This window comes from Rana temporaria, chromosome 3 (assembly GCF_905171775.1).
Source record: "Rana temporaria chromosome 3, aRanTem1.1, whole genome shotgun sequence".
Classification (NCBI taxonomy): Eukaryota; Metazoa; Chordata; class Amphibia; order Anura; family Ranidae; genus Rana; species Rana temporaria.
In genome coordinates this window covers 454,269,222-454,287,235 of record NC_053491.1, presented here as the reverse complement: position 1 = coordinate 454,287,235, position 18,014 = coordinate 454,269,222, and the positions used below count along the sequence as shown (strand labels likewise).

General features: G+C 43.6%; 1 protein-coding gene across 1 annotated transcript in view; it reads left to right on the top strand.

Moving 5' to 3' along the window:
* The window catches only part of LOC120933455 (NACHT, LRR and PYD domains-containing protein 3-like), a 59,710-nt gene that overhangs the window by 33,307 nt on the left and 8,389 nt on the right, over window positions 1-18,014 (top strand). Inside the window, exons 5-7 of the mRNA XM_040346683.1 lie at window positions 4,308-6,003; window positions 9,449-9,613; window positions 13,801-13,965. Of these exons, the coding sequence (XP_040202617.1) occupies window positions 4,308-6,003; window positions 9,449-9,613; window positions 13,801-13,965 (2,026 nt within the window). The remainder of the gene's footprint in view (window positions 1-4,307; window positions 6,004-9,448; window positions 9,614-13,800; window positions 13,966-18,014) is intronic.

Below are 18,014 nucleotides of genomic sequence, written 5' to 3'. Positions count from 1 at the left end.
CGTACGACTATTGACGGCCGCAGGGTGGTTCTAAATCTCTGAGCCGCCGTCAATTGACGGCAGCTCATTTCCGCGTTCCCCGCGCGCGCTCCCGAGCACGCAGCGGGGAACTTCTGTGCTGGCCGTGTCCCTTGGACACAGCCAGTCACAGATCGCCGTGAACGGCCAATCGGAGCGGCCGTTTCCTAGGCGATCTGTGCGGCCAATGAGAGATGATCTCATATGTTTACATATGAGATCATCTCTCATTCCCGGCTCTCGCAGACAGCGGTGCTGTCAGGGGAGAGAGGAGACGGATCTGTGTCTCTTGTACATAGAGACACAGATCGGTCACCCCCCCCAGTCACCCCCCTTCCCCCACAGTTAGAACACTAATTAGGGAACACACATTTAACCCCTTCCTCACCCCCTAGTGTTAACCCCTTCCCTGCCAGTCACATATATACAGTAATTAGTGCATATTTATAGCACTGATTGCAGTATAAATGTGAATGGCGCCAAAAATGTGTCAAAGTGTCCGATGTGTCCGCCATAATGTCGCAGTCGCAATAAAAATCGCAGATCACCGCCATTACTAGTAAAAAAAAAAAAATAATAAAAAAATAATAATTCTGTCCCTTATTTTGTAGGCGCTATAACTTTTGCGCAAACCAGTCGCTTATTGCGATTTTTTTTTTTTTTTTTTTTACTAAAAATATGTAGAATATGTATCGGCCTAGACTGAGGATAAAATTTTTTTTTTTTTTTAAATTAAGCCATTTATTACAGCAACAATTAAAAAAAGTCCTCTGGGCAGGAAGGGGGTTTAAGTGCCCAGTAAGGAAGTGGTTAAAATTCAAATGACAATTCGATCAGAATTTTTCGAATTCGGTCTAATTTAAATTTGCCAAAATTCAGAAAATTTGAATCGAACTTTAAAGGAGTTGTAAAGAAAAAAAATGTTTCACCTTAATGTAATGTTTCACCTTAATGTAATCCATTGGCTGGCGCTGCTGTCAATCGCATCCAGTGGCGCGGCGCACCTAGGAGCGATACAGTGAGCGGCTATGGCCGCTCGCTGTATCACGGGAGCGCGCCCACAAGGACTCATCACCATGCAAGCTCTCTCGCATGAATGTGGTGAGTTCTTGCGGGGAGAACCAGAGACAGCCGCAGAGGGACCCCAGAAGACGTGGATCGGGGCCACTCTGTGCAAAACGAACTGCACAGTGGAGGTAAGTATAACATGTTTGTTATTTTAAAGAAAAAAAATCCTATAGTGACGCTTTAATTCATTCTTTTCAAAATGTGAAGTTTGGAAGACGGTTATATTCTAATTTATTCTATTCTATTGCTTTTTTTTCTATTCTATTCTTTTCTATTCTCTTATTTTCTATTCTGTTTTTTATATTCTATTCAAATTCTAATTTATTCTTCCAAAATTCAAATTTCTAATAGAATACATTTTGAATTTGAATGCCAATTCAAATTAGATAAAAAAATTTTTTTAGAATTCGATATTTCCGATCGAATTAGAAATTAAATAAACAAAACTAATTCGGAAAATGAATTAAACTAATTTGACCACTTGCTTACGGGGCACTTATACCTCATTCCTGCCCAGGCCAATTTTCAGCATTTTGAATGACAATTTAACGGTCATGCTACACTGTACCTATATGAAATAAAAATACAAATTCACACAAATAAAGCTTTCCTTTGGTGGTATTTATTTTTTTATTTTTTTATTTTTGTTAAACAAACAAAAAAAGACTGAAACTTAAAATAAAAATAAAAAAAGTTCTCACAGTTTTTTATAACATTTTGAAAACAGGTAATTTTTTTCCTTCACTAATGTGCGCTGCTAAGGCTGCACTGATGGGCTCTGATAGGCTTCTCTGATAGGCACTGATAGTAGACACTGATGTGCACTGATGGACACTGATCAGGAGGCATTGATGAGGCAGCACTGATAGGTGGCACTGATGGGCACTTGTAGGTGGCACTGATAGGCAACACTGTTATGTGACATTGATGATGAGGCACTGATAGGTGGCACTGGTGGGCACTGCTTAGCAGCATGGATGGGTACTGGTAGGTGGCACTGGTGGGCACTGCTTAGTAGTACTGATGGGCACTGGTTGGTGGCACTGGTGGGCACTGCTTAACAGCAATGACTTTTGGTGTGTGGGACCGCTGTCCCTCTTACATGAGCTGGTAATCGGCTTGTTTTTTGCTGTCAGTGGAGGGAAAAAAAGCAGATTACTGCCTTCTGTTTACATCACGTGATCAGTTTGGATGAGCCAAACACCCCCCGGTTCGGTTCACAGCAGAACATGCGAACAGGCAAAAAATGTGTTCAAACCGCCGAAAACCATTAAAGTCTATGGGACACGAACATGAAAAATCTAAAGTGCTAATTTTAAAGGTTAATATGCAAGTCATAAAAAGTGTTTGGGGACCTGGGTCCTGCCCCAGGGAACATGTATCAATGCAAAAAAAAGTTTTAAAAACTGCAGTTTTTTTGGGAGCAGTGATTTTAATAATGCTTAATGTAAAAACAATAAAAGTGAAATATTCCTTTAAATTTCATACCTTGGGGCTGTCTATAGTATGCCTGTAAAGTAGTGCATGTTTCCCGTGTTTATTACAGTCCCATCACAAAATGAAATTTCTAAAGGAAAAAAAGTCATTTAAAACTACTCGCGGCTATAATGAATTGTCGGGTCCCGGCAATACAGATAAACGTCATTGAAAAAAACGACATGGGTCCCCCCCCCCAGTCCATTACCAGGCCCTTTGGTCCTGATAAAGGAATTTAGAGGGACCCCACGCATTTTTTTTTTCAATGACTTTCAATGACTTGATCTGTTATGACAGGACCCGACAATTCATTATAGCCGCGAGTAGTTTTAAATGACTTTGTTTTCCCTTTAGAAATGTCATTTTGTGCAGAGACTGTTATAAACACGGGAAACGTGCGCTACTTTACAGGCATACTATACACACCCCCCAGGTACAAAATTTAAAGGAATATTTCACTTTTATTGTTTCACTTTAAGCATTATTACAATCACTTCTCCTGAAAAAACATACATTTTAAAACTTTGCCCCAACCTTTGTCCCAACCTCATGTCCCCTATGGCAGGACCAGGGTCCCCAAACACTTTTTATGACAATAACTTGCATATTAACCTTTAAAATTAGCACTTTAGATTACTCCCATAGACTTGTAAAGGATGTTCCCTTTTCGAATTTGCTGCCAACACCCCAAATTGTTCGCTGTTCAGCGAACAGCCAATGTTCGACTCGAACATAAAGCTCATCCCTAGTGATCAGCTGTCATTGGCTGACAGCTGATCACATGGGAAAGGGCCAGGTTTGTCCTCCTTACTCCGATCTGTAAACAGCTGAGGACTTGTGATCACAGAGCACGCCACCCGGGCAATGTGAGCGCGGGAGGACGTACATGGACGGCCTCCCTGCAATTTAAGCCCTTGCTGTAGCGATATTTCGGCTATAGTGCAGGCTTTAAGTGCTTAACAAATTTAAATAAACAACATTATTTAAATAATGAAACCCAGCCACCTCTCCTGCACCTCGTTCAGGCATCGTCAAGGTGTGGGAGAAGGGGAGGACTGCTATGCATTTCTGGGGCTCTGCCCCCCTTTGTAGGCTCTGAGATATGTGTTTCTGGGGCTCTGTCCCTTTGTTAAGCACTGAGCTATGTGTTTCTGGGGCTCTGCCCCTTAGGCAAGCTCTGAGCTATGTGTTTCTGGGGCTACAGCCCCTTTGTCAACCTCTGAGCTTGACAAAGGGTTAAGAGCCCCAGAATTGAGTAGCGATCCTCCCCTTCTCCCACACATTGATGGTGCTGGAACAAGGTGCAAGAGAGGCAGCTGGGATGTGACTTGCTTCCATCCATTTGGCAGGTATGGTCTCTCTCTCTGAGCAGCAAATAGACTGTTAACTTTACAAGAAAAGTGGAACTTTGCAAGGGAATTTTCCCCAGAGCTTAGTGAATGTAGCGAAGCTCTGCTAACTTCCATTATCCAACCACATGCAAGCCAATATGCTGTTTTTTGTGTTTTTATTGCACATGATAGGGTATTCTTAGCAAAGTGAAATCTTACCACATTCACCAAGCTCTGGGCGAAAAAGAACTTGCCTTGGCAGAGAACAACTTTGGAGGTGAATTGCATGTATATTTGTTCTATATGAAATAATAAGCGTTTGTGCATCAGTTTTTGGATATTTTTTCTGAAATTAGTTTGATATACTATACAAAAAAAAGTCTTGGTCATTAAATATGTTTTATTTCTTTACAGAAATTCAGGAAAAACACAAACAACATTTGCTGACAAAAACTCAGACTCTGGTGGAGCCTAGACCGCCAGGAACCACCCTGGGACCACAGAAATTCAACATCAATGAGCGTTATGTAAACCTGGTTGTTTTTTCCACTGACCAGTTCAGACAGCGTTCCCAGAATGAGCTAATAGAGACCGGGGCGAAACATGAGGAATGCTTGAAGGAGACTAGAATGGAGTACATTTCCCCCAACAAGTTATTCCGCTGGAGTCAAAAGTCACAATGCATACCACATGCAGTTATAGTGAGTGGGGTGCCAGGAATAGGGAAGACCACAATGATGCAGAAGTTTGTCTATGACTGGGTGACAGGAGAACTCTACCAAAGGTTTGCCTTTGTCTTTTTCTTCAAATTCCGGGAGCTTAATAAAAAGCCTGAAGTCAGTTTGGAGGAGATGATTCTTGAACAATATCCGTATCTGGAGAACCAGCTTGGCAGTATTTTAGAACATCCCGAGAGACTTTTGTTTATCTTTGATGGCCTGGATGAAAGTATTGACCAAATGGATTTCAGATCCAGCAAATTGTGCACTAATACTAAAGATCAAAAACATTTTGGTGTCATTGCAGTCAACTTGGTAAGGCAGAAGCTTCTTCAGGGTTGCTCTGTACTGATAACCAGCCGCCCAACCAGACTGGTATCAGTTGACATTTCTGCTTTCCAAAGGATAACAGAGATCATGGGATTCCTGCACACCAACAGAAAGATCTACTTTGAACATTTCTTTGACAAAGAGGAATTCTCAGAAAAGGCTTTTCATTATGTGCAGGAGAACCCTATGCTCTACACATTCTGCTATATCCCATCATACTGCTGGATTGTCTGTACAGTGCTATCGATGTGCTTCAGAGCCCAGCCAACAAATAACGACAAGCTGATGGCTTCCTTGCCCAAAACAATGACTCAACTCTTTGTTATTTTTGTCTCCAACATTCTAACCAATCACAGCCCAAAAAGAGATGATGTGTGCTTAACCCGGGACCTGCTGTCCTCTGTTGGGTGGATGGCAGAACACGGAGTCATGAATCACATCATTGTTTTTGATGAACGTCACCTGAGGTCCTTCAAAGTGAAAAATGATAGTCATCTCTTTTCAAGTTTCATGTTGGAATCTGGTCAGCCTCCAGCAGTGGATTATACCTTCTTACATCTCACCGTTCAGGAGTTCTTTGCAGCATTCGTTCATTTCATTAGCTATGATCCTGATAAATTACTAGAGTCACTCAATAGGGCTAAATCTTACAAAGATGGTCGTGCTGAAATATTTATTCGTTTTCTCTGTGGTCTGTCCGACAATTCAACTAGATCGATGTTGAAGTCTCACGTGAAATATCTGTCTACGCAGGCTTCCCGAGATGTCATCAACTGGATTCAGCAAAAAATTGCTGAAGAACAAAGAGACAAGAAAGAGCTCCTCAATTCATTCTACTGTCTCCATGAGAGCAGGAATAATGCTCTGGTGTTAAAATGCATTGGATCCAAAAATGATACTTCTTTCTCATTTGTCCACCTTAACCCTCTTGACTGCTCTGTGCTGTCATTTATTCTTGAGTCTCGCAGAGAGACGGAAGAGTTAAATCTAGGTACATGTTACATTCAGGATGAGGGGTTGAAGAAACTTGTACCAGCTCTCCACACCATCCAAAATTTGAGGTAAAATAAAAAAAAGCTTTTTTTAAATGCTTAATTTTTTTAAAAAAATTACAGATTTATTATCGTATGCAATTGAGGCCGCGTACACACGGTCGGACAAAACTGATGAGAATGGACCGAGGTTCAGTTTCATCGGTCCAAACCGACCGTGTGTATAGCCCATCGGTCTGTTGTCCTTCGGTCCAAAATTTTAAAACATGCTTTAAAATCGAACCGATGGCCCGCTGCCCGATCGGTCCAAACCGATGGTTAGTACAGAAAGCATCGGTTTAAAACCCGCGCATGCTCAGAATCAAGTCGATGCATGCTTGAAAGCATTGAACTTAGTTTTATTCAGCACGTCGTGTGTTTGACGTCACCGCATTCTGACCCGATCGTTTTTTGGAACGATGGTGTGTATGCACATCAGACCATCAGGCCACTTCAGCGGTGAACCAATGGAAATGGCCCGTCGGACCATTCTCACCGGTTTGGAACGACCGTGTGTACGCGGCCTTAGAGTCTTATTTAATGGGCTTCGGGGATCAATGAGAAATGTTTGCATTCCCTGTTACAGGAAGTAGGACTATGCTTTGGAAGGGGTTTGTTTTTCTTCGGATCAGCTGAAAGTTTAGGATGTCTAAAAATGTCATATCTTTGAGATAATTCTACACCACAACACATTTTTCCAAAACCTTAACCCCTTCACTCCTGCAGTCTGTAGGGTAACACTGCCCTAAACAACGTCCTTTGCTAAGAAAACGTTAACCTACATTTTCCTTTTGACAGCTTGTAACCCACATTGAGCAGTTACTACAGGCTGTCATTGAGAAATTTGGAGCCAGTTGGTTTCTGATCTTATGATCACCATGCCAGCTTTGTTATAGTAACCACATGCATGCTGAAAGCTTCATTAACAAAATAAACAACATTAATATAATTATTAAATAATTACCCACCCTGGTAATGGCAGGGTGCCTCTGTTTTATAGGTAAGTAGATGTAATTACTATTTAAAAAAAATGTAATTGATTTATAATATAAATATTATAATTACTATATATACTGCATAGTAATAGTAAGCACACTTGTGGGTGGGGCTTAAGGCACCCTAGTGGGGACACTGTGGAACTGCACTCACTAATGCCGAAAACCTTAGGCATTAGCTGCGATCCTATGAAATCAACATTAAGGCTGGACTCCAGACTTTAGAAGCAAGCAGCAACTTGCACAGTCAACTCTTTAGTAATCTGTGGCCATACTTCTTACACTGTTAACACTAAGCACTTCGGACACAACTCCTGTTAGAGAATACCACTCCTCCAGGTGTGCAGCATTTATGAGCCGATAATGTCACCACACTCCCAGTTACAATGTTCTGAGCACAGAAAACACATTTTTAAATACCTTGACGCTTGTTCTCCTCCCAAGGCCTCACTCCATAACTCTCATGACTCTCAGACTGGGTCTGTATGTACTCGGTGCCGCGGATCTGGTCCCAGTATGTAGGGATCCAGTCGCTAGTGAAGGAGACAACATAACACCCCTTCACTACAAGAGTATCCATCACCTCTACCACATCCCCAGTCTCCTGGCTGGTTGGCTGATTTAGCAAAAGACACAAATACGGCAGTCCTTAGCAACAGCAATATAGCCTCCTCTGGACAGCATTCAGCTCGTTAGACTCTGTACTGTATCTTCACTAATTCTCAGTCCCCTGATGTAGGCCATGTTCTTTGATAAACCTTACATATACCCCTTGAAAGACATTAGACCAGGTATTTTAAATGAACAACTAAGACCTTTTACTAAGGTAGTTGCAGGTAACAGACAGTTCTCAAAGACATATTCCACACACTTTCTTGTACAAAGTTCTCTAGTGCCCCATGAGGTAGTCCTAATCTTAGACAGATGGCAAGTCCATAACAGCTATCTTTTCAAGGCAAGAATCCATATTTGGCATTAAATCTACAAGAACTACCGTAGTAATGATCCACAAAAGGAATCCAACACAAGGTAACACAAGTCCATATAAGTCTACAGGCTCGTGACCTCACTGGGAACACCTCCCCATAAGGGATCTTGCCCAACAGAGTAACGGCTACATCTTAATGGTGAACTGTCTATCCTGGCCTGGGGCACAAATGAGCAACTATTTATATGGTACGGCCTGTTGGGGGTGGTGATCCTCTGAAATAGAGCAGGAAAACCTGACCAGCAGAGTTAATCCTTTTTTTTCAGATCCACCAGCCTTCCAGGTCAACCAAGGACAAATGTTGCAGAAACATACATTTAGGGCCAGATCCACGTAGCGCGGCGCATCTTTACGTCCAGCGTAGTGTATCTCAGATACACTACGCCGCCGTAACTTACAGCGTATTTCCCGTATTCACAAAGAATTTGCGCCGTAAGTTACGGCGGCGTAGTGTAACTGTGTCGGCGTAAGGGCGCGCAATTTAAATGGATGAGATGGGGGCGTGTTTTATGTTAATACGTCTTGACTTGACGTAAATGATTTTTTTTCTGAACGACGCATGCGCCGTCCGTGGGGGTATCCCAGTGCGCATGCTCCAAATGAACCCGCAACAAGCCAATGCTTTCGATGTGAACGTCATTCTACGCAAAGCCCTAATAGCGAACGTTTTACGCAAACGTCGTACACAACGGAAAACTAGACGCTGGCCCGATGTCCATACTTAACATTGGCTACGCCTCATATAGCAGGGGTAACGTTACGCCGAAAAAAGCCTTACGGAAACAATGTAAAAAAATGCACCGGCCGGACGTACGTTTGTGGATTTGCGTATCTAGCTAATTTGCATACTCGACGCGGAAATCGACGGAAGCGCCACCTAGCAGCCAGCGTAAATATGCACCTTAGATCCGACGGTGTACTAAGACGTACGCCAGTCAGATCTAGCCCTGCTTCAGGCGTATCTTGTTTTGTGGATACAAAACAAAGATATGCCGGAGCAACCTAGCAGTTACGCGGCGTATCAATAGATACGCCAGCTTAACTGCTTCGTAGATCTGGCCCGACGTCTATACATATATACACAATTGACCTGAGTAACCCCAGAGCATTAACACAACAGAAGAAAAACATTTAACCATTTGGAAGCACCTGCTTACACACTGTAAGGAATATCCAACCCTGTAAGGGTTAATTTTCACTAGTGTGAGATCTCTGAAGTGCAATATAAGCTTTGCCAGGCCAAAGAGCTAATGCATATCAAGGGCATCGACACTCCATGTTGCATGTTGGCTGACACTGTTCACTAACATTTATTATGGGGTAGTGTTGGTTCACCAACATTCATGAAAATGGAGTGTTGGTGCCCCCAAAACATATTGTATACTAAAAGATTTTAGACTCTTGAATTTTGCTCTGATGGTATCATTAGACTTTTTACAAATATAGAGGTTCTAATTGCACAAACACTTTAACGTCTTCTCTTCTTCTACAGTCTGTATCATAATAACCTGACAAACAGTTCCTGTACCCACCTGGCATCTGGAATACAAAATAACCAGACCATGAGAAAACTTGACCTAACTATGAACAATCTGGAGGGTCCTGATTTCTGTCACCTGATGACATCTGTACAAACCAGCCAGATAGAAGAATTACTGTAAGTGTAATGAGAATGACTAAATCAATCATATAAATGTAGCACCACCCCCGTGAGGGGCGCTGGAAAATGACTGACCCCCAAAGGTTGCCCTGACCTTGCAAGCCTCCTGACACCTCTGACACCCTAGGTTCGGACATACACTATATTACCAAAAGTATTGGGACACCTGCCTTTACATGCGCATGAACTTTAATGGCATCCCAGTCTTAGGCCCGGATTCACAAAGGAGTTACGACGGCATATCTCCAGATACGCCGTCGTAACTCTGAGTGTGAGGCGTCGCATTTCCGCGCCTGATTCATAGAATCAGATACGCCTCACAGTTGCCTAGATACGAGCGACGTAAGTCCTGTCGTATCTTAGGGTGCATATTTACCCTGGCCGCTTCCGTATATTTCCGCATAGAATATGCAAATTAGCTAGATACGCCGATTCACGAACGTGCGTGCGCCCGGCGTATCAGGATACGTTGTTTACGTAAGGCGTCGGACCGGCGTAAAGGTACCCCTTATAAAGCAGTCATGTTAGGTATGGACGTCGGAAACATCCGAACAGCGTCGTATTTTACGTCGTTTGCGTAAGTTGTCCGTGAATGGGGCTAGGCGTACCTTACGTTCACGTCGCCTAAGCATTGAGCGGGCGTAATTTACTTTGAAAATTCGATGTGATACTGAGCATGTGCGCGCATGCGCCATTCGATAAGAGCGTCATTTACGTGGGGTCACAAAACATTTACATATAACACGCCCCCTACCAGCCTAGTTTGAATTAGGCAGGCTTACGCCATGTCAGATACACTACGCCGCAGTAACTTAGAGCGCAAGTTGTTTCTGAATACGGGACCTGCCGCTCTAAGTTACGGCGGCGTAGTGTATCTGAGATACGCTACGCCCGCCTAAAGATAGGCGCTTCTTTGAGAATCTGGGCCCAAGTCTGTAGGGTTCAATATTGAGTTGGCCCACCCTTTGCAGCTATAACTTTCCCTTTATACCTGGGGTCATAGGCTCTTTTAGGACCTAATGGTTACTATTGTTTGGCTTATTTAACACTGAAAGATATCCACCTAAGACATTCTTGTTCTCATCTTCGTCAGGAATCTTAAGTAAAATACTTGTTTACTTTGCTATAGTCTGGTGTCTGTGTAATTCCATTATCACTTTGAAATACACTATATTACCAAAAGTTTTGGGACACCTGCCTTTACATGCTCATGAACTTTAATAATGGAATCCCAGTCTTCGTTCGTAGGGTTCAATATTGAGTTTGCCCACCCTTTGCAGCTATAACAGCTTCATCTCTTCTGGGAAGGCTGTCCACAAGGTTTAGGAGTGTGTCTATGGGAACGTTTGACTATTCTTCCATTTGTGAGGTCAGGCACTGATGTGGATGAGAAGACCTGGCTCGCAGTCTCCGCTCTAATTCATCCTAAAGATGTTCGGGTTGAGGTCAGAACCCTGTGCAGGCCAGTCAACCTCTACCCCAAGTTCACTCATCCATGTCTTTATTGACCCTGCTTTGTGCACTGGTCCAAATCATTTGGTGGAGGGGGGATTATGGTGTGGGGTTGTTTTTCAGAAGTTGGGCTTGGCCCCTTAGTTCCAGTGAAGGGAACTCTTAGTTCCAGTGAAGGGAACTCTTAAGGCATCAGCATACCAAGAAATTTTTGGCAAGTTCATGCTCCCAACTTTGTGGGAACAGTTTGGGGATGGCCCCTTCCTGTTCTACCGTGACTGTGTACCAGTACAAACAAGGTCCATAAAGACATGGATGAGCAAGTTTGGGGTGGAGGAACGTGACTAACCTGAACTGACCTGCCATTAAAGTTCATGTTAATATAAAGGTAGGTGTCCCAATACTTTGGTAACATAGTGTATTTCAAAGTGATAATGCAATTACATAGACACCAGACTATAGCAAAGTAAACAAGTATTGTACTTAATCTTCCTGAAGCAGATGAGACAAGAATGATAAGGCAGATATTTTTCAGTGTTAAACTTAAATATGCAAAGAATATACAATGCAAAGAAAATCACAATAAGCCCAACAATAGTAACTAGTAGGTGCTGAAAGAACCTATGACTCCAGGTATAAAAGGAAGCAAATTACCTTTTATGTCAGACTGCTCCCTTAAAATCCTGGTGCCACTGGCCCAACAAACGTTACAGCTCAATAATAAAACAACAAGTTACAAGAAATGCAATATTTACTCTCTGAGTAGACTTCCTGTTAACCGCTTAACGACCACCGCATGTATATGTACGTCCACAGAATGGCACGTACAGGCATATGGGCGTACATGTATGTCCCCGCCTTTCCGCGGGTCGGGGGTCCGATCGGGACCCCCCCCCCCGCTACATGCGGCGGTCGGAAACCCGCGGGGAGCGATCTGGGACGAGGGCACAGCTATTCGTTTCTAGCCGCCCCCTCGCGATCGCTCCCCAGAGCTGAAGAACGGGGAGAGCCATATGTAAACACGGCTTCCCCGTGCTTCACTGTGGCGGCTGCATCGATCGAGTCATCCCTTTTATAGGGAGACTCGATCGATGACGTCAGACCTACAGCCACACCCCCCCTACAGTTGTAAACACACACTAGGTAAACCCTAACTCCTTCAGCGCCCCCTGTGGTTAACTCCCAAACGGCAACTGTCATTTTCACAATAAACAATGCAATTTAAATGCATTTTTTGCTGTGAAAATGACAATGGTCCCAAAAATGTGTCAAAATTGTCCAAAGTGTCCGCCATAATGTCGCAGTCACGAAAAAAAATCGCTGATCACCGCCATTAGTAGTAAAAAAAAAATAATAATAATAAAACTATCCCCTATTTTGTAAACGCTATAAATTTTGCGCAAACCAATCGATAAATGCTTATTGTGATTTTTTTACCAAAAATAGGTAGAAGAATACGTATCGGCCTAAACTGAGGAAACATTTTTTTTTATATATATATATATATATGTTTTTGGGGGATATTTATTAAAGCAAAAAGTAAAAAATATTTCATTTTTTTCAAAAGTGTCGCTCTATTTTTGTTTATAGCGCAAAAAATAAAAACCACAGAGGTGATCAAATACCACCAAAAGAAAGCTCAATTATTGGGAAAAAAAGGACGTCAATTTTGTTTGGGAGCCACGTTGCATGACCGCGCAATTGTCTGTTAAAGCGACGCAGTGCCAAATTGTAAAAACGCCTTTGGGCATTTAGCAGCATATTGGTCCGGGGCTTAAGTGGTTAAAGTCTACAAATATTGTGCTTTTAGAGTCCTTTAAGTGGAGGGAGAAGAGAAGAGTGGGGGAGCCCTTGACATGTAGATGTTCAGTGTTTTCAGCTAGCTCAACAAAAGCCCAGAAGGCGACCAGCAACAGAAAATAGCATGTGCAAAGTGTTTCCTTTTTAAGGCAATAATGTAATGGGCTGGGATAAAGGTGTCACTCAGCATGCAGTGTCCTTGTAGGGTGTGCACAGGGTGGGCTCCTGCCCGCTCACTAATTCTGATGATACCAAGGTTCAAGGGAATAGGATGTCCCGATACAGGCTCTTGAAGAATCTACAACCAGTTAAGGGTGCCTGGCCGTGTACCTAGCGTTGCTGGGATTCTTCTGTAAATGTTGTAACTCTACCAGCAAAAATGAGAGTGACCCCCGACAGTCGCTCGACCTACCGGGAACTGACAATGGTGGATCTGTTCTCTCACTCACTGAAGACTATCCACGCCATCTAGGCTACAGCCCCTGGTCGCAGTTGAAGGTTGTGGTCCCAAGAGAAAGACTTCTCCCTGGACCAGGCTATTTATGTCCTCACGCAGCATTGGTCTCTTTCTCGCAGATGACTGGAACTTGTAGTCTCCAGCAGTCTGGTTCCGATGCAAATCCTGGCTCCTCGGACCACATATGCCACGATCCCTTGCTCTTTGCTGTGGTCTTTGCTTGCTCTGCATTCAGGGGATTATAACTCGCTATCCAGGTTGAGCAACTAGAGGGACAACACCTGCTGTATATGATACTTTAATCCAATTGAAAATCTTATTCAGACTTTATAAAAAGCTAGGAAGTTTTATAACAATGCCTAATGCTTGGCAACTTTTTTTGTATACCTGCCTGGAGTTCAGTTTTATTAAAATACATTTTAGGTATGGTTTATTGGTTTAAATCTTTTCTACATCTCTTTGTTTTTTTCTATAGTTTGAGAAGTAATAACCTGACGGACCAGTCCTGTGTCTACCTGGCTTGTGGAATAAGAAACAACAAGACACTGAGGAAACTTCACCTGTCCGGTAACAATCTGGAGGGTCCCCACTTCGGGGATCTGATGAAGGCTTTACTAACAAGCCGGATAGAGGAGTTACAGTAAGTATAACAACTATTTTATTTCTTTACAGTACATAAGTATTTTTTATTATTTTCACAATATAGAGTAAAAGGTACATTGTATCATAATGTATAGAATGGTACATCCCATCAGGCATAACAATGTTAACTGAAGGCTGTAGCATGGTTCATAGTAGCATATGTATGTCGGTACACAAATGTCCAGTTAACCACTTGCCGACCAACCTATAGCAGATTTATTGCTATAGGGTGGCCGTCCTGTGCAGAGCCACATATATATACCTGATTCTGCACTTCCTCAGAAGCTGATCAGCAGGCGTCAGCCAATGAATGGTAGCTGACACCCCCTGATTGGTGAGGAGACAGGCTGGACGGAGCTCTGCATATGTAAACAATGCAGAGCTCCGTCCTGTCAGTGGGGATGTGCTGGATTTAGTTTCTCTGCAAAGTAGGAGAAAAAAAGCAGCACATTCCTTAGTAAAAGCATCACACTGTGTACTCAAAAACACTGGTTAGGCACACATACTGTATAACCCTTTGATCGCCCCTGATGTTAACCCCTTTCCATCCAGTGCCATTAATACAGTAAGGCCGCGTACACACGGTCGGACAAAACCGATGAGAATGGACCGCGGTTCAGTTTCATTGGTCCAAACTGACCGTGTGTATAGCCCATCGGTCTGTTTTCCTTCGGTCCAAAATTTTAAAACATGCTTTAAAACCGAACCGATGGACCGCTGCCCGATCGGTCCAAACCAATGGTTAGTACAGAAAAGCATCAGTTCAAAACCTGCGCATGCTCAGAATCAAGTCGACACATGCTTGGAAGCATTGAACTTCATTTCATTCAGCATGTCGTGTGTTTGACGTCAACGCGTTATGACCCGATTGGTTTTTGGAACGATGGTGTGTACACACATCAGGCCACTTCAGCGGTGAACCGATGAAAACGGGCCGTCGGACCATTCTCATCGGTTTGGAACGACCGTGTTTCCATGGCCTAACAGTGCATATTTTTAGCACCGATGTTTACATAAGCATTTTCACCGTGACACGATCGCGGGTATTTCCGCGAACATCGAGTCCGCGGGACCCACGATCGTAGTCACGGAGCTTGCGGCGGTCCACAATGCGGCTTCTTAAAGGGGAAGTATATATACATCCTTTGGCCTGCCCGAGCCATTCTGCCGACGTATATCTGCGTGCGGCGGTCGGCATGTGGTTAAAACCTAATCCTCATGCCGCATACACACGACCGTTTTCCATGATGTGAAAAATTACATTTTTTTGAATGTCATTAAAAACGATCCTGTGTAGGCTCCAGAGCATTTTTCTCAACGTGAAAAATGGGCATCAAAAATTTAGAACATGCTCTATTTTTTCGCGTTGTTATTCACGTTGTCGTTTTTCACGTCGTAAAAAAATGGTCGTGTGTAGGCTTTAAGGACGTGAAAAAAAACGCGCATGCTCAGAAGCAAGTTATGAGACGGGAGCGCTCGTTCTGGTAAAACTAGCGTTCGTAATGGAGATAGCACATTCGTCACGCTGTAACAGACTGAAAAGCACAAAGACTGAAAAGCGCGAATCGTCTCTCACCAAACTTTTACTAACACAAAATCAGTAAAAGCAGCCCCAAGGGTGGCCCATCCGAATGGTACTTCCCCTTTATAGTGCCGTCGTACGTGTTGTTCGTCACAGCGCTTTGCTCGGGTATTTTTTTTTTCACGATCGTGTGTAGACAAGGCAGGCTTAACAAGGATCGGGTTGAAAAAAAAAAAGTTTTTTCTAGACCATTAAACATGGTCGTGTGTACGCGGCATAAGGCTTTTTATGTGTGGCTATGAGGTGAGAGTTCTGTGACCACTGAGGTGATTGGTGAAAGCACAGCAGTTTTTGGAATTCAACAAAGAAGAACTAAACACTATTAGCCGGATTCAGGTAGGGGCGTGTATCTTTAAGGCGGCGCAGCGTATCGTATTTATGCTACGCCGCCTTAAGTCAGAGAGGCAAGTACTGTGTTCACAAAGTACTTGCCTCCTAACTTGCGGCCGCGTAGCGTAAATGGGGCCGGCGTAAGCGCGCCTAACTCAAATGAGGATGAGGGGGCGTGTTTTATGTTAATGTGGGGTGACCCAACGTGATTGACGTTTTTACAAACAGCGTCTGCGCCGTCCGTGTACATATCCCAGTGTGCATTGCTCCAAAGTACGCCGCAAGGACGTATTGGTTTCGACGTGAACGTAAATTACATCCAGCCCCATTCACGGACGACTTACGCAAACAATGTAAAATTTCCAAATTTCGGCGCCGGAACAACGGCCATACTTAAAGGGGTGGTTCACCCTAAAAACTACTTTTTCTTATTCCACTGCCCCCCCCACATTCCATCACGATTAAGGCTCTTATTATTTTTTTCATGCTGTACATACCTTAGTACAGCATATTCACCCGTGCATCCGGGTTGCGAGTCCCGTGGGAGTGGGCGTTCCTCACATGCTGGTGATTGACGTTTTGCCCAAAAACGAGCTCCCCCCGTCTCGTAAGCCGCGTCACGGTTGGCGAAAGGAGCCGAACGGTGAGTCGGCGCTATACAGCGCATGCGCATCGCCGTTCGGCTCCTTTCGCCAATCGTGACGCGGCTTGCGCGACGGGGGGAGCTCGTTTTTGGGCAAAACGTCAATCACCAGCATGTGAGGAACGCCCACTCCCGCGGGACTCGCAACCCGGATGCACGGGTTAATATGCTGTAATAAGGTATGTACAGCATGAAAAAAATAATAAGAGCCTTAATCGTGATGGAATGTGGGGGGGCAGTGGAATAAGAAAAAGTAGTTTTTAGGGTGAACCACCCCTTTAACATTGACTACGCCTCCTAGGGGGCAGCTTTATCTTTACGTGGAGTATCTCTTACGGAAACGGCGTATCTTTACTGCGATGAGCGCGTGTACGTTCGTGAATCGGCGTATCTAGTCATTTACATATTCTACGCCGAACTCAACGGAAGCGCCACCCAGCGGCCAGCCTAAAAATTACACTTTAAGATACAACGGCGTAGGAGACTTACGCCGCTCGTATCTTAGCCTAATTTAAGCGTATCTGGTTTCCAGAATACGCTTAAATTAACGCCATCGTAGATTCAGAGTTACAACGGCGTATCTACTCTCTATGAATCTGGCTATCTATAGAAATAGATCACTTGGACACTTACTAGTTTATTGAACTATTCACATGCTTTGGTTTATTGTTTATGCATAGAATATGTTGTTTTATATTATTTATCACTTTTAACCAGAGCTTTTTTTCTCAGAAAATAGGTGCAGGAACTCAACCACGACCCCATTCAAATTTCACAAACAGTAGAAGGGTCTTAAAGGGGCATTAAATACCAGGATTGCATTATATACAGAGTGCAGAGTTCAGGGGGGTTACACACAGAGTGCAGAGCTGTCACTTTTAAACGCAGAAACCAGACTTCTGTGTTTACAAGTGATTGTGGTGAGCAGGAACCAAAGGGTCTGAGCCAAAGGTGGTGGAACTCAGTTCCCCCAAGTTCCCCCTGAAAAAAAGCCCTGCTTTTAACCATTGAGTATATGGTATGAAGGTTGTATGTTGATTTCTCACTGAAGCAACAGAGGAATTTCGCAACACTACTCACAACAGAGGAATTGCGCAACACCACCAATGTCCTTAAAACCTTAAATCACTTAAAAGACTTATTAACTTAAAAGATATCACTGTATACTATTTCACTACCTGGTAGCGCAGTGGACAACCAACAAGTCTATTAAGTACCGTATTTATCGGTGTATAACACGCACTTTTTTCCACTTAAAATCAGGGGGAAATCCTGGGTGCGTGTTAAACGCCGATCACCGCTGTCTGTGAGGGGAAGAGGAGCTAGCGTCGCCGATATACACATAGCCGAGTGTACTGTGTACTCGGCTAGGCTTTGCTCCGCTCGCAGTCACGCCCAGTCCCGCCATTGAACCTGTGTTATGTCCATCATAGGAGCCTGGGCAAGGGGCGGGACTGCGAGAGGAGCCGAGTACACAGGACATCCGGTTCTG